General features: G+C 54.7%; 1 protein-coding gene across 1 annotated transcript; it reads left to right on the top strand.

The window, feature by feature from the left end:
* The first annotated feature begins 2999 nt into the window (after positions 1-2999).
* Positions 3000-19757, top strand: P2RX4 (purinergic receptor P2X 4). Its single transcript, XM_070066176.1, has 12 exons — positions 3000-3191; positions 8640-8787; positions 11435-11506; positions 11593-11665; positions 12124-12220; positions 15625-15705; positions 15793-15934; positions 16033-16169; positions 18138-18228; positions 18318-18383; positions 18677-18772; positions 19219-19757. Exons 1-12 carry the CDS (start codon positions 3058-3060, stop codon positions 19243-19245), a joined length of 1164 nt encoding a protein of 387 aa, XP_069922277.1. The 5' UTR covers positions 3000-3057; the 3' UTR covers positions 19246-19757.
* The last annotated feature ends 641 nt before the right edge of the window (positions 19758-20398 follow it).

Raw genomic sequence — 20398 nt, 5'->3', positions numbered from 1 at the left:
TGGAACATATAAACAGGATGGGGCTGGGCAGGATTTAGCGTAGGTGACGCTTTCTGGCACCTGTAACTTGCTGTTTAACTTCCATGTGGCCATAATGGAATGTCCTCCTCCCTGGTGTAGAAGCAGGTGCATTATGGGAAACAGCGTTCTGGACTCACATGTAAGCTACAATGTAGGGTCACACAAAAAAATATGAAAAAAAAAAAAAACCTTCCCATTTCCCCCCACGTCAGAATCATACAACTTGTGGTCTTCTCTGCCTTTCTTCACTCAGTCTAATGTTTTCAAGATCCATGCATGGTTCAGCTTGTAACCAAGTCTCATTCCTTTTTATGGCTGAATAACATGGCATTGTAGGGTTAGCTACTCACTAATCAATGGACATTTAGGTTATTTCCACTCTGGTGCTAGCATGCTACAAACTTCCCCATACAAGTTTTTGTGTGAACATGTTTGTAGGTCTTTGGGGGTACATATAAATGGAATTGCTGGGTCATATGGTAATTCCATGTTTAACATTTTTGAAGAATGGCCAAAATGTTTTTTTAAAATGGATGCACCATTAAGGATTACAGCTTCTCCGAATCTTTTGCCACCTTTTTGATTATCATTTTTATTTCTTTTTATGTTTGAGAAGCAGAGAGACAGAGAGTGCTCCCATCTGCTGGTTCACTCCCCAAATGTCTACAGTGGCCTAGTCCTTGGCATGGACCAGCCAGGACTAAAGCTGGGAGCCAGGAATCCAATTGAGCCATTATTGCTTATTCCCAAGGTCTGCATTACCAAGAACTGGAATCAGGGGCCAGAGCCAGGACTCCAACTCACAACATGGGCGTCTCAACCAGCTTAAACACTAGGCTAAATGTCCGCCCCCACCCCACCTTTTTTCCTTTTTTTTTTTTTTTATTACAACCATGCTAGTGGAGATGAAATGGTATTTCATTTTGATTTTTGGTTTTCCTTTCTCTGGAGACTAATGATATTCACCATCTTTCCATTTTTTTATCAGCCATTTGTGTATCTTCCTTGTAGAAATGTCTATTCAAATATTTTCATTTTTAAACTGAGTTGTCATTTTATTGATGAGTTCAAGACATTGAACCCTTATCAGATATGATCTGCAAAAAATTTTCCCATTCTGTCAGCTGTCTTTCCACTTTGGTTTATCTCAAATACAAAAGTTTTAAACTTCGACAAAGTTCAGTTTATCTTTTGTTGCTTGTGCTTTAAGGTGTCAGATCTAGAAAATTTTAGGTGCTTAATCAAAAGTCACAAAGATTTGCATCTATGTTTTACAACAAATAAATTTCTAGTTTTAGCTCCTAGATTTAGGTCTTTGATTGAATTTTAGTTCAATTTTATGACTCAAAAAATAGGAGTCCAATATCAGTCATTTAAATGTGGATATCTAGTCATTCCAAATTCACTGAATTGTCTGGTGCCTTTCTTGGAAGCCTGTTCCTTTTGGAACTAAATCTCTAAGACTGCTTAATAACTGATCATATTCAGTCAAGCAAACTACAACTGAATATGCCACTGAATATGGTTAAGATGTGTACATTCGAGAAGCCAAACTGAAATCAGCAGTTTCTTTTATTAGATGTATAACTAAGGTTATTCTGGGTGTCTTGATTGTGACACCCAGATGTGTCATCAGTGCATATATTTGCCAAACTGACCAAACTGTGTACTTTACATATTTGCAATCTGCTATATGCCACTTATACCTCAATAAACCTGTTTTCGTAGGAGAGAGAAACTAAAGGCAAGAGTATAATGAAGTGACTTTCTTCTAATCATTTTTCAGGATCAGCTTCTCTGGTTGGGCCTAATGATGTCACCAGCCAACAACTTAATTTGCAGTTCCACATCTCTGTTAACTGACCTTGTTCTAAAATGAAGCCAACGACCTAAATTCGGGATGTTTAAGGCTAGAATCAACTCATTACTATGGTTTAAGCGTAAATGAAGACTGAAAATGGGTTTTAACTCTTAAAGCATGTTTAAGTCTCCTTCCAACGACGGTTTAGCAACTCGGTTTTCATTGTCTATGTAGAATGTAAGACGTCGCGATTGCACCAAGCTCTGCTTTGGCAGAAACGACCCTTTCGCCTGCACATACCGAGCATCAGGGGTTCTGCCACTGAATGAATAAAAGCCCCCATCCCCTGTCACCACCTTTTCTGGGGACCGTTTGGGAAGTGCTCCTGCCTCTAACTTAACTCCATCTCCAGAAGCAGGTGCTATTTTCCGCCAATTTTTTTTTTTTTTTGAATTATTCACCTCATTTTCTGGGAAAACGAGGTGGTGTAGCTTAGGAATCTCATGTCCAGAAAATGAACTAAAATGTTGCATCAAAGATTACGCGTAGGATTCACAGGCTCAGCCGCAAACAGACGGGAACAGCAGTCCCTAGATTAAAAAAAAAAATGATCACTGTGACAAGTCTGCGGGAACACGGAAAATAGAAAACACGGCCACTTCGTCAGTACCACGAAGATGCTATACTAATTACCCGCTGGGTTCTCACCGCCCGAAGGCAGGATGCTTCGCTGGGTCCGTTCACTGGACGGCACCGGGCCCTCGGAAAGCACTGAGCGTGCCAGCGCATGAATGAAACGAAGTGCAAGACGCCATCTGCGAAGGCGGGTGCCCAGGGCGGCGCGCACCCGGGGGACGCTGCGTTCGGGTGACGCCGCCGGCGGTGGTCCCCGCGGGGCGTGGCTCCGGGCGTCCTCGGGGGCCAGCGGCCACACACACCCCTCCCCCGGACGCATCTCACGGGGCCGGGGGTCCCGCGTCGGCCGGCACCCCGGTTTTCCCTCCGAGAAGGGCCGCCCATCTGCCCCCTGCCCCTGACCCTGAGGGGGTCGCTCGTCCCCGCGGGGGCGGCCCCGAGGGCCCGCGCCGCCCGCTTCCGGCCCTCCCCCGCGACGGCGGGGCCGCGGGAGGCCGGGGCGGGGCCCCGCGCGGGGCGGAGGCGGCCGCCGGACGGGCGGGCGGGCCAGAGCGCGGAGCCGGGCGGCGCGGCGGCGGCGGCGGGCGCGGGCCGGGGCCATGGTGGGCCGCTGCGCCGCGCTGGCGGCCTTCCTGTTCGAGTACGACACGCCGCGCATCGTGCTCATTCGCAGCCGTAAAGTGGGGCTCATGAACCGCGGCGTGCAGCTGCTCATTCTGGCCTACGTCATCGGGTGAGCGTGGCCGCGGGCCCGCGCGGGGGTCCTGGGGAGAGCCTCGGCGTGACCCGACGGCTCCGGGGCGCGCGCCTGCTCACCTCGGTCTGGGGCGCCGAGAGGAGGCCGAGACTGATACCGCCTTCTTCGGGTCCGCTTCCTGCACCTGCGCACCCTGACCTGGGTCTCCAAGTGCGCCCCGTGGGCGCCCTGCAGGTGGAGCCCAGTAGGTGGCGACCCGAGACCGATATCCGCCCCCCACTTTGGGTCCGGGCCTTGCACCTGCTCACCCTGGCCAGGTCACTGGGTGAGCCCCTGACGCCTTCCAGGTGGAGTCCTAGGAGTGGCGACCTAGGGGTGGCCTGTGACACCCGACCCCCAGGCTGTAGCCTCCTGGACGGGCTGTGTCCGGGGACAGGAAGCTGCTTTAATGCTGTGTTTTGAGGGTAACATCTGGCGGGACCTCCATCCTCACCTTTCCAGCTACACCTTGTGACTGGCTGCAGGAGCACCGAGGCTGGGGGAGGGGGCTTCGCCCTGAGTGTCTCAGCCTTGGCTCCTCACTTCCCCTTCGTTTGACCCCATGGCTTGGGATTTCCACTTGATTCCTCCCGGGTCTGTGGCTTCTGATCATTTCCTCTGAGCGCCATGTGATAGCAGAGAGGTCAGACTTCCCGAAAGCATTTCAAGTTCACTTCCTTTGTTTAGTGGGACTGCGGATGGGGTGTGCGGAATTTGCTGGACCACCTGCCTTCATCTGGCCGCCCCCCCCTCCCCCACCCCGCCTGCCCTCTGGTGCTTATATATGCCCTGCCGCACCCAGGCCTCACTAAACGTTTCATTTTCATTGAATGCACCCGTTAACAGTTACTACAACCCTAGAGAGAAGGGGAAGTTACTCTGCCAGCTGGGCTCTCTTTCAAGGTTCACCTGCGGGGAGGGGGCACACGCTCTACAGCTCTGGGCTGATAGGTGTGTCTGGGTCCTGTTACCTTTTCTTACAAGGCCTCGGGCAGTGTTCCTGGAACCGGTTAGGAATCGTCAGAAAATGCTAAGTGCAGGCCGGCCTTCCAAAGCGGCTGATTCAGTTGCCACGAGTGTGGACCTGTTCCCCAGGTGGTTCTGATGTTCAGCAACATCGAATGCCTTTTCCCAAACTCACCTGAAGCTGAGAGACTCCCCCTGCTTACAAGCAGCAGGTCCCCCCCTTGGGGTGGGGTGTAGAGTCTACTCACACCGCCCCGGGGAATTCACTAATCTGCAGCTTGGCTTCAGCACCTGTCCGCCCAGCGGCTTTCCAGGCGTGGCTGCAACCCCAGAACCACCTGGCCCACACCGGGCTTGACCTCAGAGAGCAGATCGTTCCTACACAGCGTCCCTTCTGAGACCCGCTCAGCTAAACCAGCGGCACTCGGGTCAGGACCGCTGCTGTGGCTTGTTGCTGTTGTCCTTGCTGGGGAGAATCAGTCCACACTTACCTGGGGGCACCTGCAAAGTGCTGGACTGCGGGAACGAACCTTGGGGTAGCGGCCGTCACATGTGACCGTTGAACACTTGAAATGTTCCGTTTCAAACTGAGAGGCGGACATGCCACATTCACATGCATTTCAAACAGTCCAGGCTGGCGCCGCGGCTCACTAGGCTAATCCTCCGCCTGCGGCGCCGGCATACCAGGTTCTAGTCCCAGTCGGGGCGCCAGATTCTGTCCCGGTTGCTCCTCTTCCAGTCCAGCTCTCTGCTCTGGCCTGGGAGTGCAGTGGAGGGTGGCCCAAGTGCTTAGGCCCTGCACCCGCATGGGAGACCAGGAGAAGCTCTTGGCTTTGGAGAGCGAGGTGCGCCGGCCGCAGCGCGGCGGCCATTGGAGGGTGAACCAACGGTAAAGGAAGACCTTTCTCTCTCTCTCTCTCTCTCTCACTCTCTCACTGTCCACTCTGCCTGTCAAAAAAAAAAAAAAAAAAAAAAAAAAGTCCAGGGGCCGGCGCTGTGGGTAGTGAGCTAAGCCTCTGCCTGCCTGCAGTGCTGGCATCCCCTACAGGCACCAGTTCAAGTCTCAGCTGCTCCTTTTCCCATCCAGCTCTCTGCTAAGGCCTGGAAAAGCAGTAGAAGGTGGCCCAAGTGCTTGGGTTCTTGCACCCACGTGGGAGACCAGAAGAAGCTCCTGGCTTCAGATGGGCCCAGTTCCAGCCATTGCTGTCATTTGGGGAGTGAACCAGCAGATGGAAGACCTTTCTTTCTGTCTCCCTCTGTCACTCTACCTCTCAAATAAACAAATAAAAAACTTTTGAGCCGGCGCCGTGGCTCAATAGGCTAATCCTCCACCTTGCGGCACCGGCACACCGGGTTCTAGTCCCGGTTGGGGCGCCGGATTCTGTCCCGGTTGCTCCTCTTCCAGGCCAGCTCTCTGCTATGGCCAGGGAGTGCAGTGGAGGATGGCCCAGGTGCTTGGGCCCTGCACCCGCATGGGAGACCAGGAAAAGCACCTGGATCCTGGCTCCTGCCATCGGATCAGCGCGGTGCGCCGGCTGCAGCGGCGGCCATTGGAGGGTGAACCAACGGCAAAGGAAGACCTTTCTCTCTCTGTCTCTCTCTCACTGTCCACTCTGCCTGTCAAAAAAAAAAAAAAACTTTTTAAAAAAGTCCAAAAAAATCACTTTAATGCTTTTTAAAATTGATAACATGCTAGAATATTTTGGATATGTTGAGTTACATAAAATGTATCATTCTTGGGGCCGGCACCATGGCTCACTTGGTTAATCCACAGTGGCCATTTGGGAAGTGAACCAATAGAAGGAAAACCTTTCTGTCTCTCTCTGTCTATAACTCTACCTGTCAAATAAATAAATAATAAATAAATAAATAAATAAATAATTTCTACTGGGGTAGGCATTTGGTACAGCGTTAAGGTGTAGCCTTGGGTACCTGTACCCCTCAGGAGTACCTGAGTTCCACTGCCTGCTCCACTCGTATTTCTGGTCTCCTGTTAGTGGACACCTGGGAGGCAGCAGGTGATGGCTGCTACCCACATGGGAGAGCTGGATTGCCGTCTGAGCTCCTAGTTTGGCTGACCCAGCCCCAGCTGTTGCAGGCATTTGGGGAGTGAACTTGTGGGTGGAGTTTTCTCTGTCTACCAGTCTCTCTCTCTCTAAAAAAAAAAAAGAGAGAGAGAGAGAAAGAAAGAAATAAAGAGAAAAAGAAAGAGAAAGAAAGAGAGAGAGAGAAAAGCCTGAACTCTAAATTCCTAGCTGTTTGCTTTTATCAGTCACATGATAGTGGATCACATGGTAATGACGGTGTCTCTGGTTTGGCAACTCGCCGTCCTTGCTGGTAAATAGTGGCTTCCTGCCCTGAGCTGTGTGGGTCAGACTGGAATTGGATGGACGCTTTTACTGCAGCTGAGTTCCCATAAGAGGACCTGTCTTCTCTAGGGTGGGCCTTGAGTTTGGACACTGCTCAGATCAGATAGACGCATCAATAAGTAACCAACACCAGGGACTCTCTCACGTCTAGGCCCCAGGACTTACCGGGAAGGGAAGGAGAACCCACACTTTCTGGATTATGGCTTCAGGTGGATATTTAACAGCGCTGATGGGGAGGAGTTGGGATTCATGGTGTCAGTTTCCTCTTGCGGTAGTGATTCTCGAACATTGTTCTAAGCATCTGACATCCTCCTATGCATGGATTTCAATTTTTTGGCACCAAAAAGATGAACATACTTTTAATTTCCCATTAACTTTTTGTACACTGACCCATTTACCCTTGCAGTGATCCTTATTTATTTCAGGTACATAGGCTTGGGCCGGCGCTGCGGCGCAGCGGGTTAACACCCTGGCCTGGGGTGCCGGCATCCCACGTGGGCGCCGGTTCTAGTCCTGGCTGCTCCTTTTCTGATCCGGCTCTCTGTAGTGGAGGATGGCCCAAGTCCTTGGGCCCCTGCCCCCATGTGGGAGACCTGGAGGAAGCTCCTGGCTCCTGGCTTCAGATCAGCTCAGCTCCAGCCATTGCGGCCATCTGGGGAGTGAACTAGCGGATGGAAGACCTCTCTCTCTGGCTCTACCTCTCTAATTCTTTGAAATAATATTAATAATAAAAAAAAGGTACACAGGCTCCCATCTGCTGGTTCATGTCCCACATGCTCACAGCAGTTGAGCTGATGCCAGAACTCCATCCAGGTCTCCCATTATGAGTGGCAGGAACTCAATAACTTTTTTTTATTTTTAACTATTTATTTTATTTATAGACAGAGACAGAAAGAAAGACCTTCCTTCCATTGGTTCACCTCCCAGATGGCCGCTACAGCCGGCACTGCACCGATCCGAAGCTAGGAGCAAGGTGCTTCTTACTGGTCTCCCAAGCAGGTGCAGGGCCCAAGCACTTGGGCCATCCTCCACTGCTTTCCCAGGCCACAGCAGAGAGCTGGACTGGAAGAGGAGCAACCGGGACTACCCCAACCAGGACTAGAACCCGGGGTGCTGGCGCCGCAGGCGGAGGATTAACCATGTGAGCCATGGCGCCAGCCCAAACTCAATAACTTGAGCCATCCTCTCCTGCCTCCCAGGGAACTGGAGTCAGTAGCTGAAGCCGAAAATTGAACTCAAGTACTCGGATGTGGGTCTTAACCACGAGGCCAAACACCCACCCCCTATGTATGTCTGTGGTCTCCGTGTTACAGATGAGGACAACACAGGTGCACACAGGTTAAACCACTTGGCCCACATGATGACCCACAAGTGGTGCAGCTAGGTCCTGAATCTGGACCTGCTGGCTCCAGGAGGTGTTCTGGTAGCCTCACCACTGTGTGCTAACACACTTAGATTTAGACCAGTGGTAATGTCCCCACAGAGAAGCATATCTGTGACCTGAATTCTTGGAGAAAAGAAACTACTAGGAAATTGTCCTTAAAAGGTAGGAATCCCTTTTCTGGAGGCAGTTGAGCCTAGTGTGCAAGGAAGCTGAATTCCTGACAGTCCCCTCACTAGCTTGTGTGACGGGGGCAAACGACTTCTCTCCGGACTCTTGTTTCCTCTGTAAGATAAAGATAATTATAATCCCTCACAGCAGTCAGGATGAAATGCATTAGTACATATCAAGACGCCAGATCAGTGCCTGGCACCTACGATATGCAAGTGGTCACTGTTCCCGTAGTGTTTGCCGTTGGTCATACAATACACTGGAAGCCTCAGCTCTCTAGCAATAAAGACAGCGTTTCCTGAACATTTTCTTTGCACTGATAGGGATTCTAAGTGCTTCCTATTATCTCATTTCCCTCCCACAAACTGCCCTACAGTTTAGGGGCTACCACCCCCATTTTGCACTCGTAGAACCGGAGCCCCAGAAGTTAAGCATCTGTGCAAAGCCACATAGTTAATAAACATTGAACTTGCAACCTTTGCTCCCAGAAGCCCCCTGGCGTCAGTTCCAAGTCCCTGCATCGCAAGGGCAATGGAAGACACCTGTTTTGTTTTCTAGGTGGGTGTTTTTGTGGGAAAAGGGCTACCAGGAAACAGACTCTGTGGTCAGCTCAGTTACTACCAAGGCCAAGGGCGTCGCCGTGACCAACACTTCTGAACTGGGATTCCGGATCTGGGACGTGGCGGATTATGTGATTCCAGCTCAGGTACGTGTCCCACGGAGACTCCTGTCTCACGGTAAAGCTCTGGTTCTCTTTCCCCTCACCGACTGTGCACACCTGACTAATGATTGGCATGCCTGCGTTCGGGCCTCTCCAGTGACCGTGGTAGTCCAAGAAAGCAGTGTCACCAGATGGCATTTTGGCGCCAGGTCTAACTGGCGCTGGCTCAAACCCAGGAAGCTTTCACTGTGGACATCCCCTGAAAAGTGAGCAAGCAAATGTCTTAGGTCCTGGGACGAGATCAGGTGGAAATACCACCTTTCTCTATTTTCTGTTTGCTTTATTATCTCACACCCACAAGGTAAATCTTGATAGACAGCCAAAAATGTCGACAGCAGTTAGAGCCTAGTGGTTAAGGTGCCTCCATTCAACCCCTGGCTCTGGCTCCTAACTCCAGCTTCCTGCTAATGTACATCGTGGGACGCAGTGGTCATAGCTTAAGGAACGGGGGTCCTGCCACCACATGGGAGACCCGGATTAAGTTCCTGGCTTCTGACTTCAGCCTTGGCCCTTGCAAGTATTTGAACCAGCGAATACCAGCTCTGCCTGCCTATGTCTCTCTGCCTCCCAAATGGAGAAGGAAACAGACATACAGCATCGGATTCCATCAGGAACAAAGGTCAGGGGAGAAGTTGTGGCACCCCAGTCTCCAGTCTGAATCCACAAAGCTTCCAGATCAACATGGACGCTGTAGTCATGGTAACAGCCATGCCCCTCCAGATGGCCGACGTGCTCGGGTGCCTACGGTGGCCAAATACAGATAAGCTGCCCATTCTTGGCTCAGGGCTCTGCAGGGACAGCAGGAACTTCTTCAGTGTGTCCTTCCTCCTCACCTTCCCAGAGAAGGGTCATGCCGGCTCCGAGAACAGACTGCACCAGTGACCCGTCAAGGTCATCTGGAATGACCACGTGCAGTGTGCGGCCCCAGCAGGAGACCACTGCTTCCTGAATGCAAGGCCTCACCATGGTGCGCTCTAGAAATGTCACACTCCGTCGATCGACAGGAATCCAGGAAGGGGACAAGTGCTGCTTCTGCCCCTCTGTGCAAAAGGACACCCGGCAGCTCTGCTTACACAGGAGCGCGAAATGCTCAAAGCTTCTGGCTTCTGTGGTTTTGTTTTTTAAGATTTTATTTATTTGTTTATTTGGGAGACAGAGTTACAGAGAGGTCTTCCATCCACTGGTTCACTCCCCAGATGGCCGCAACAGCCAGAGCTGGGCCAATCCAGAGCCAGGAGCTTCTGGGTCTCCCATGCGGGTGCAGGGGCCCAAGGACTTGGATCATCATCTGCTGCTTTCCAGGCCATAGCACAGAGCTGGATCGGAAGTGGAGCAGCTGGGACTAGAACTGGCGCCCATATGGGATGCCAGACTGCAGGCAGCAGCTTTACCCACTACACCACAGTGCCAGCCCCGGATTTTTTTAAATGATGTAAAATTCATGTAATAGAAAATGAAGCATTTTTAAAATGAAACACCCTGTGGCATTCAGAGCACCCATTGCCTCGATTTGCCCCCGGGATGTTTTCTGCGGCCGGTTGGGACCCTGCCCATCGGCAGTCACTCCCTGCTCTCACCCCTGCTCTGTCTCTGCATTTGCCGGTTGTGGACATTTCGTCTGAATGGAGCCGTTCGCAGTGTGGCCTTTGGTGTCTGCCTCTCCTTAGCACGATGGCTTCAAGGTTCATCTCCTGTAGCGCGAGGCAGGGCTTGCTTCCTGTTCCTGGCTGGATCGCATCCCGGCGCAGGGAGGCCCCGTTCTGTGTTCCCAGACATCTCGGCTCTCCGCCTTCTGTCAGTTGTGAAAAGTGCTGCTGCGAACATTTGTGTACAGGCATTTGGTTGAGTCCTTGTTTTTGGTTAGGTTGTAAATTCTTGAGAGAACAGGAGTCTGTATGATTAGTTTTTTTTAAAGATTTATTTTCTTTATTTGAAAGATAGAGTTACAGAGAGAGGTAGAGAGAGAGGTCGTCCATCCGCTGGTTCACTCCCCAGATGGCTGCAATGGCCAGAGCTGTGCCGATCTGAAGCCAGGAGCCAGGAGCTTCTTCTGGGTCTCCCACGCGGGTGCAGGGGCCCAAGCACTTGGGCCATCTTTTACTGCTTTCCCAGGCCATAGCAGAGAGCTGGGTCGGAAGTGGAGCAGCCGGGACTAGAACTGGCACCCATATGGGATGCCAGCACTGCAGGCCAGGGCTTTAACCCACTATGCGCCACAGCACTGGCCTGATTAGTTTTAAAATTGTCTTATTAGGGGCTGATGTTGTGGCACGGTGGGTTAAGCCACGCTTGCGATGCCAGCGTCCCTTATCGGACTGCTGGTTCAATTCCTGGCTGCTCTGCTTCCAGTCCAGCTCCCTGCTAATGCACCTGGGAAAGCAGCAGAGATGGCCCAAGTGCTTGGTTCCCTGTCACCCATGATGGAGATCTGGCTTTGGCCTGGACCATCCCCAGCCATTGCAGCCATCTGGGGTGTGACCCAGTAGATGGAAGGTCTCTCTTTCTTGAGATCTTTCAAATAAATAAACTATTAAAAAAATCATCAAGTGAATGACTTTCTTTCTGTCCCTGCTCATGCCTCTGGGGGCGGGGGGAACACAATCCTGCTGTCTCCTCTTTGCCCACCCTGCAGGAGGAAAACTCCCTCTTCATCATGACCAACATGATCATCACCGTGAACCAGACCCAGGGCACCTGTCCTGAGGTAGGCCTCTCACCCCGTCTCCACACCTGGCTGGCGGAGGGTAGAGCTGTGGAGCTCCTTGTTGTCACCCCTTCTTCTTTTTCCAGATCCCAGACAAGGCCACCGTGTGTCACTCAGATGCCACCTGCGCTTCTGGCTCCACGGACACCCACAGCACTGGTAGGAGCGAGTGGCTGTGGCCCCAGAGCAGGTGCTTAGCCCGGGAAGGGCAGCCCCTGAGGAGACCATCTGTGCCTTGGAGTGTCTGATAGAGAAACCTCACAGATAAAGAAACCCCCCAACTCCCTAGTGCTTTCCCATGGCCCTGAGCGACCTTGTGTCAAGATGGGGGCCGTGGGACACTTCCCACTTTCTCCTGTCATGAGAGTCCAGGCCATCCAGGGTCTCACCCCTTTCTGTGGCCTGGTGTCACCTTGGCTGTGAGTTGGTAGAGCAGAGGTGTAGGCAGCCCTAGGTGACTGTGTTCCTCCAATTCTAATTTCTGGACACTTAAGTCCCAGCACTGGAATTGCCCAAGGCTGGCTCCAGGGGGCGCTGTGGTGGTGGGGTGCTACTCTCCACTGGTAAGGCGGACACAGGAGGGCCTCCATGGACCTGGCTCCCCCCTGGCCCCGCAGGAGTCACGACTGGAAGGTGCGTGCCATTCAATGCATCGGTGAAGACGTGCGAGGTGGCAGCCTGGTGCCCGGTGGAGGATGACAGACAGGTACCAAGGTGAGAAGAAGGAGCCATAGACACTGGTTCTTGGCCTTGGGAGGAGAGTCCGGCTGTGCGTTGTGGCTTTCTGTGTGTTCTTGGCATCTGTGTGGAGTCAGACCACCCTAGGACACTGCTTCTCAGCCACAAAGCAGCGATCATTGGAGAAGAGGCCAGCCCCAGTGTTGTCACGATGACGAGGGGGCAGGGGGCTCTGCCAGTTGACAGGAAGTTCTCAGTGCCTTCGGCACATGCGCACACTTGCACACTGCACGCACGCTCGGTGGGGGCCGGTCATTGTTCAGCTGGCCAGGAAGACCCCACTGGCTCAAGCTGGGTCTCACCTCTTCACGCTGCCTCCTCCCCACGCCGGCTTTCCTTGTCGGGCCTCCGGGCTCCCATCCCCTACGGCGAGTCTGCTTTCCCAATCGTGTGTAGATTCTAGCTCTGTGCATCAGCATGGCGTTGGCCACATCCCTCAAACTGGTGCCGTGGCCAGGGCAGGGATTCTGTCCTCCACCTTGGGCCTGGGTCCCTGCCCACCTCTGGCGCTAGGGTTGAAGTCAGCCCCACCCACACGACACAGAGTGGCAGGACGGGAGATGTGTGGCTTCCGAAGGAAGTGGGGGTTCTGTTACCAGGAAGAGGGAGCAGACATAGGTGAGTGTGTGTCACTGTGTGTTTGTAGAGCCCAGGGCCAGGGCGTGCTGGGCTGGTACCCCGCTTTTCAGACACATCACCGCTCACGTATCAGCCACACGCTGGTGGACGTGGGGTGGCCTCTGCTTTAAGAGCAACTCCTTGGCGGGCGCTGTGCTGTGAGCAGAGGGCGTTGAGGCGGTGCCCGGAGACTTGGTTGCAGCCTGCGGTCTTTCTTGCTTGCACCTGGGCACCTCGTGACAGAAGGCGAGGTTGATCCTGAGACTGGGGTGGGAGGGGGCGCTCAGGCTCAGGAAGGAAGTTCTAAAAGAGGAATCCAGCGTCTTTGAGCCCGTGCACTAGGGCTGCGGCCAGCGTGGCGGGTGCCGCCAGCGTGAAGCACTCTCATTGTGAAAACAAGAGCGTCCCGTGTTTCACCGAGCTTTCTGTGGGCTACATGTTCAAGGGCCGCTCGGGGTAGTACTTGGTATACAGTGGTTCCTGTCTAAGTGAATTTCACAGTAAGCTGTGGCTACCAGGAGACTCCCGGTCAAGTGCGGCGGCAGCCGGGTCTCACGTGTTTTCACTGGACAGCGCCATCACAGGTCGAATCCGCTGTCAGAGGTTTCTGAGCGCTGAGTCACACGGCGAGAGGCTCCTCTTTCCATTCCGGCTCAGCCCTCTTCATCGGAGGAGGAAATCGTGGTTTGGTGCACCTTTTTTTATTATTTACTTATTTTTTGACAGGCAGAGTTCAACAGTGAGAGAGAGAGAGAGAGACAGAGAGAAAGGTCTTCCTTCTGTTGGTTCACCCCCCAATGGCCACTACGGCCGGTGCGCTGCGGCACCAATCCGAAGCCAGGAGCCAGGTGCTTCTCCTGGTCTCCCATGCGGGTGCAGGGCCCAAGCACTTGGGCCATCCTCCACTGCCTTCCCGGGCCACAGCAGAGAGCCGGACTGGAAGAGGAACAACTGGGACAGAATCTGGCGCCCCGACCGGGACGAGAACCCGGGGTGCCCGTGCCGCAGGTGGAGGATTAGCCTAGTGAGCCGCGGCGCCGGCCGGTTTGGTGCACCTTTAATAGCTTTCCATCACTTGCTGATCTCTGTTCTCAAAAAGAATGAGCCCCAGACGGAGTCCCTAGGACATAAAATAGCACTGACTACAACTTTCGGTCACAATTCATGTATTTAAACGATGGCCTCTGACTTGTGACGAACGGTATTTTTTATTTTTAATTTTTTAAAAAAATTTATTTATTTGAAAGTCAGAGTTACACAGAGAGGAGAGGCAGAGAGAGAGGTCTTCCATCCGATGGTTCACTCCCCAGTTGGCTGCAATGGCCGGAGCTGTGTCAGGAGCCAGGAGCTTCTTCCAGGTCCCCCACGTGGGTGCAGGGACCCAAGGACCTGGGCCATCTTCTACTGCTTTCCCAGGCCATAGCAGAGAGCTGGATCAGAAGTGGAGCAGCCGGGTCTCCAACCCGCACCCATATGGGATACCGGCGCATCAGGCCAGGGCGTTAACCCACTGCGCCACAGCGCCAGCCCCACAAACAGTATTTTTTAATGTTTGTGACGGAAAGTCTCACGTCCGGATGAGTGTCAGTTAAACAGTGAGGTGACCTTAGAGGCGGAGGGGACAGGATGCCGTTCAGCGGATGACACATAAGGAACTCAGGCTGTTCAGAAGGTGGACGGTCACTCGGCCTCAGTGACCGGCACTGAGGCACTGATGGAGCCTGCAGCGTGAGTGAAGCTGGAAAACATTATACAGCCAGGCACAGAGGCCGCCTCTTGGATCCATGCTGTGATGCGCCTGTCACAGGCTGATCCCCAGAGACGGGCACGAGGTGAGCCAGTTCCTCTGAGTGACGGAAATGTTTTAGAACGCCCAGCATTGTGAACGAACGACATGCCACCGAATTGGTTCACCTCAAAATGATGACTGTTATGTGACTTTCGCCTCGGGCTTTTTTTTTTTTTTTTTAAAGGCAGGCTGATCTTTAAAGGGTAGCAGATGAGATACACAGATGGGCCGGGTTATGGTGCAGGAAGTGACAAAAATGACAGACGGTGGAAAACCTCTGTGTAACCAGCCCTGTGGGGCGAGGTGGGGGGAGAAGGGGGCTCTGACAAGGAGGGGGAAGGCTCCCCTCACCGTGCAGCCTTGCTCCTGCCCCAGTGGAGGGAAGAATCTCGATGTTCTTTAAAACATCAGCGCCATGAGCTGTGTCCGAAGGGCCAGCCCCACAGTGCAGATTCTCCCACGGAACTGCACCAGAGAAGCAGGATTCCCTTGGGAGGCAGACTTGCATGGCCAGCGGGAGCCGACGTGGCAGGTGCACAGGCCGGGGGTGCCTGTCGTGTGCTGGGCCCACGGGGTCAGGGCCGAGCGTGCAGGTGAGTTGACCTTTGCTGTGCCTTGTGGAACCGGGTCTTGTCAAGAACTCATTCCCCTGAGAACACCTGGGGTGTCAGGCACTTTCCCCCGGCTGCTGCCACTCAGGGACTTCCAGTCAGGCCTGGAGGCCCCGCCCCGTGGCCCATTCCCCAGGTTCCTTTGGGGCGAGGCCCTGCCCTTCCCTGGAAGAACCCAGAAGGCTAGACCTAGCGTTTATGCGGAGAGAGGAGGAAATGCCAGTGAAGTTCCACTGTCTTCTGACAAAATGACATTGTAAGGTCATTTTGTAAGGTTTATGTGTAGTGTGTTCTTTAGAAATATTACGCAGGCGTATGAGTGCGTATCTACTTGGATCTTCACTAACAATATGTTTTTTCAGGCCTGCTTTTTTAAAGGCTGCGGAAAACTTCACCCTCTTGGTTAAGAACAACATCTGGTATCCCAAATTTAATTTCAGCAAGTAAGTGGTGGCCAGGTGTGGGTTCGCCTGTGCCTCGGAGAAACTCCAGGCTCATCCCCGAGGTCCTCTGTGTGCTCCCCACCTTAGGAGGAACATCCTCCCCAACATCACCACCACCTACCTCAAGTCCTGCACCTACGACGCTCGGACAGACCCCTTCTGCCCCATATTCCGTCTGGGCAAAATAGTGGAGGACGCGGGACACAGCTTCCAGGACATGGCCATTGAGGTAAGCACAGCCTTTGGGCTTGGAGACACAGCCATGGCTGCGTCCAGGGCCGGACCGGGCTCTGAGACCAGGCCCTGTGTCTGCTGCTCACCCCCCAGGGAGGCATCATGGGCATCCAGATCAAGTGGGACTGCAACCTGGACAGAGCCGCCGCCCTCTGCTTGCCCAGGTACTCCTTCCGCCGCCTGGATACCCGGGACGCCGACCACAACGTGTCTCCTGGCTACAATTTCAGGTGGGCGTGTGCTTGGGTTCATTTGGAGGGAGACAATGGAGGCTGGAGTATTCCACCACCGTCCATGCCCCACAAAGTCCAGCACTGGGACAGCACCCCAGGACAGCGGCTGGCTTTCCCTTCTCCGAGGTGGGAGGGAGGGCCGTGAGCAGGGTTGTGCCCCCGTGGCACCCTGACCCCTGACGGCCCTCCTTGCTCTGTCCTGTTGAGTTGCAGGGCAGCCCCCAGAGCCCACTGTTGAAGGAGTGGATGGTCTGCAGCCCACAGCCGCCTGGGCCGTGGCCTAGGAGAGGGTTTCTTGCAGGCGGAGCCTGGCCCAGATGCAGGACATTGGCTCAGCAAAGGCCTTGCTGTGAGAAACTGTGAAACGGGTTTCTGGGTGACAAATGACCACACAGTGGGTGGCCAGAACATCAGGAATGTGTTCTTTCGATTCCGGAGGCCACGAGTCCGATATCCGGGTGGCAGCAGGGCCAAGGATCCCCGTGAAGCTCCGAGGGGGGACCCTTCCTTGCTGCTGCAGCTGGCAGCCGCTGCCTACAGAAGCATCGACCCAGTTTCTCCTGTCATGCCATGGCCTTTGAATACCAGTCATACTGCACTGAGGGCCCACCCTAGGCTAGGGTGGCCCCGTGTAAAATAACCACATCTGCAAGGTCAGGTCGCAGGTTCCAGGGGGATGTGAATGGGGCGGGGACACTGCTGAAGCCAGCATAGTGGGGTAATGTGAGCAGAGGCCCGCCTCAGGGTCCTGTCAGAGCAGAATCTGCAGCCAGGGACGCTTTCACAGGCTGCATCCACTCCTGAAGACAGGCCTGCAAGGGACACGCCCGTGAGCCAGCCGCGCTTTGTGTTGCCACGGTCTCCCTCTAGTGGTGACAAATGGAATCCAGCTCAGGCTTGGAAGAAATTTCTCCTCTGTCCTTTGGAACCGTTTGATTTTTTCTCCCGAGTAGGAGGTTTGTGTGGCTCCATCGAAACTGTCGCACAGTTCTCGTGGGAACCACTGTGTAAGCCTGGAGCTGAGAGAAGCTGACAGTCCCCTCGGGAGGACACCCAGCCCCCGACCACTGGTTCATGCCCAAGTTGGCCACACGACCAGGCTGAAGCCAAGAGCCAGGAGTTTCATCTGGGTCTCTCACACAGGTGCAGGGGCCCAAGTAGTTGGGCCATCTTCCACTGCTTTCCCAAGGAGCTGGATCGGAAGTGGAGCAGCCGGGACTCAAACCAGCTCTCGTATGGGATGCCAGCATCACAGGCAGTGGCCTAATCCTCTGTGCCACGTGCCGGCTCTGTTTTCTTAATGGCTATACTGAGATACAATTCACCTGAGAAAGTTTGGGTCACGAACTGTTACTGTGCTCACAGGAAAAGGCAACCACCACTAGCTGGGTTAGGAAGAACTTCACTGAGCTGCCAGCCTCCTATGGCCCCAGCCCCTGGCAGCCACCAGCTTCCTGTCTCCATGGGTCTACCTGTTCTGAGCACTCGTATCAGTGGGATCCTACACTGTGTGTCCTTGTGTGCCTGGCTGTCCCTGTGCCAGGGCCTCACCGCTTTATGGCCAGGGAGTGATAGTCCACAGTGTGGACAAACCCATTCATCCATCAATGGGGCCATGGCCTGGGCTGGTGCAGTCCCCCTGCAATGCAGTCTGGGCGCCGGCCACTGCCGGGCCTCGTTCTCGGGTCCTGGTTGTCTCAAGAGGCAGGTGGCACAGCCATATCAGGGAGGACATTAGAGCGGAAGTTCCGGCTTGCACCAAGGGCCTGGCAGTGATGGAGTGGGACGTCTCCCTGCGCCCCTCCGGCTCTGGACAGAGGTCCCGGTGGCCTCAGGCTGTGCGGCCCGTCAGCCAGGAGAGAGGCCCTGGTGTTCCCTGTGTCTGAGCGGGAGGCAGAGCGAGTTGTCAGCCAGCGCCAGCCCTGCTCCTGGCCCTCTCCCTCGAGCCTGCCTGCTCTCCCTCAGGTTCGCCAAGTACTACAGCGACAGCGGCCGCGAGCGCCGCACGCTCATCAAGGCCTACGGCATCCGCTTCGACATCATTGTGTTTGGCAAGGTAGCCTCGCAGGGAGGGGGCCTCCACCTGCCCTCAACCTGCTCCCCTCACCCCTGTCCAGACGCTGTCTTTCCTCCTGTCATTTGCAGGCTGGGAAATTTGACATCATCCCTACCATGATCAACATTGGCTCCGGCTTGGCACTTTTCGGGGTGGTGAGTGGCACGGGCTGGGGCCTTCCTCAGCAGGGACCGGCACGGGGAGGCGACACCCTCGGCTGCTGACCTGGCCCTCGCCCCCTGACCTGGCCCTCGTCCCCTGACCTGGTCCTCGCCCCGGACTTGTCTCCACACTGGATCCTCCGGGCTTCTTTGCTTGGCTTCCCTTCCCCTCTCTCCTCCCAAGATTCCTTTCTAGAGCAAGGCTTCGGGCTTCGCGGGAAGGGGCACGCACAGAAGGACGTGGGCTGGCAGCATCCGGGCTCTTCCCTTCCCTGTGCTAAATGCAGGCGACCGTGCTGTGTGACATCATAGTCCTCTACTGCATGAAGAAAAGATACTACTACCGGGAGAAGAAATACAAGTTCGTGGAAGATTACGAGCAGGTAGGCGCCTCCTGCACTCCCGGCAGGCAGGAGCCCGGGCACCTTCCGCACTTCCCGTCCCACGAGGGAGAGGCCTTGGTTCGAAGGCTGGCACCGCTGCAACCCCGTGGACGCCTGTATTCACCATGGGCAGCTGTAGCCGCATTCACGACACCCCCTTCCGCAGGCAGACGCCTACACTCGAGCCGTTCTGATTCTCACATCACAAGTTGGTTTTGTTGATGGCTAGTGTGACAAAACCCCTGTGCGCATCCTGCACCTGCTACACGCGGTCCATGCCGCGGGAAGGGTTGGGTCCCACACTGCACTGGCCGCGACTCGAGGACTCTTGGTGGTGTCGAGGTGTCCAGACATCCTCAGGCAGCGTGCCCAGCTGGGCCTTGGGCCTGCCCAGCCACGGCACACGCTCAGTGTACACACTCTCGGCTTCAAATCCTTCTTTGCAGGGTCTTAATGGCCAGACAGACCAGTGACGCCCACCCCACACCTCGACTCCCCGCAACTCCCACTGATGCACAGCGGGAAGGAAAAGAAACGGCTGCTGTATCGCTCCGAAGAAAGCTCCGGATCCTGACTCAGCCTCCTCAGTGCCCAGGTGGCCCAGCAGCCGCTGTTTTGTGTGAAGGGTTTGGCTGCTCGCTAGCGCGGTGGGTTCCTGTTGTGACTGGATGGGACCCCTCTGCCACGCCTGTGCATGGGGCCAGGATCAGGGCTGGCCCTCCCCCCATAGATGGGCCTATCTCCAGCCCCCTTCAGGACAGGCCCAGTCCTCCAGGGCGCCGGGGGCAGCTGTTGCAGCTGTGGAGGAGGCCGGGAAGGGTCCTGGAATGTGGCTGCCAGACCTGAGGCTGCCTGAGCCGCTCCTCCTCCCCCGCCCGGGACTTGGCGCTGGCCCTCGGCGGTGGAGTTGGCGTCTCTCCTTCCAGAAGCACTCTGTTGAGCTGCTTGAGGACCAACATTAAAACAGACGATGTTCTTACTCCAAGTCCATGTTGTCTCATAGCATGTGCTAGATTCTGTCCCGGCTGCTCCTCTTCCAGTCCAGCTCTCTGCTGTGGCCTGGGAGTGCAGTGGAGGATGGCCCAGGTCCTTGGGCCCTGCACCTGCATGGGAGACCAGGAGGAAGCACCTGGCTCCTGGCTTCGGATCCGCGCAGCGCGCCGGCCGTAGTGGCCACTTGGGGGGTGAACCAACGGAAAAAGGAAGACCTTTCTCTCTCTCTCTCTCTCACTGTCTGTCAAAAAAAAAAAAAAACAAATAAATAAAATGCCAGTTGGGACACCCGCGATCCACACTGGAGTGCCCGGGGTCAAGTTTTGACATTGCTGCTGACTCCGGCTTCCTGCTAACGCAGACCCTGCGGGTCAGCGGTGATGGGACAGCATTCTCAGCTCCCAGCTTTGGCCTGGCCCAGGCCCAGCCACTGCAGGCATCTGGAGGGTGAGCCAGCCAATGGGAGCACGCTCTCTGCCAATCAATCAGTAGTTTCCCTGTGCCTCATCCCCCCTTCACCGCGATGCCCATCGGATTGCAACCCTGCCCTCCTGAACATACTTCTTGGGAGCCTGTTGTATTTTATGTTGACCACTTCAACCAGTGAACGCATCTGCCACCCAGCTCACTGTG

The sequence above is a fragment of the Oryctolagus cuniculus genome, chromosome 21, assembly GCF_964237555.1.
Source record: "Oryctolagus cuniculus chromosome 21, mOryCun1.1, whole genome shotgun sequence".
Classification (NCBI taxonomy): domain Eukaryota; kingdom Metazoa; phylum Chordata; class Mammalia; order Lagomorpha; family Leporidae; genus Oryctolagus; species Oryctolagus cuniculus.
Note: the sequence above shows the minus strand (reverse complement) of the source record. Positions and strands in the feature narration are given on the sequence as shown.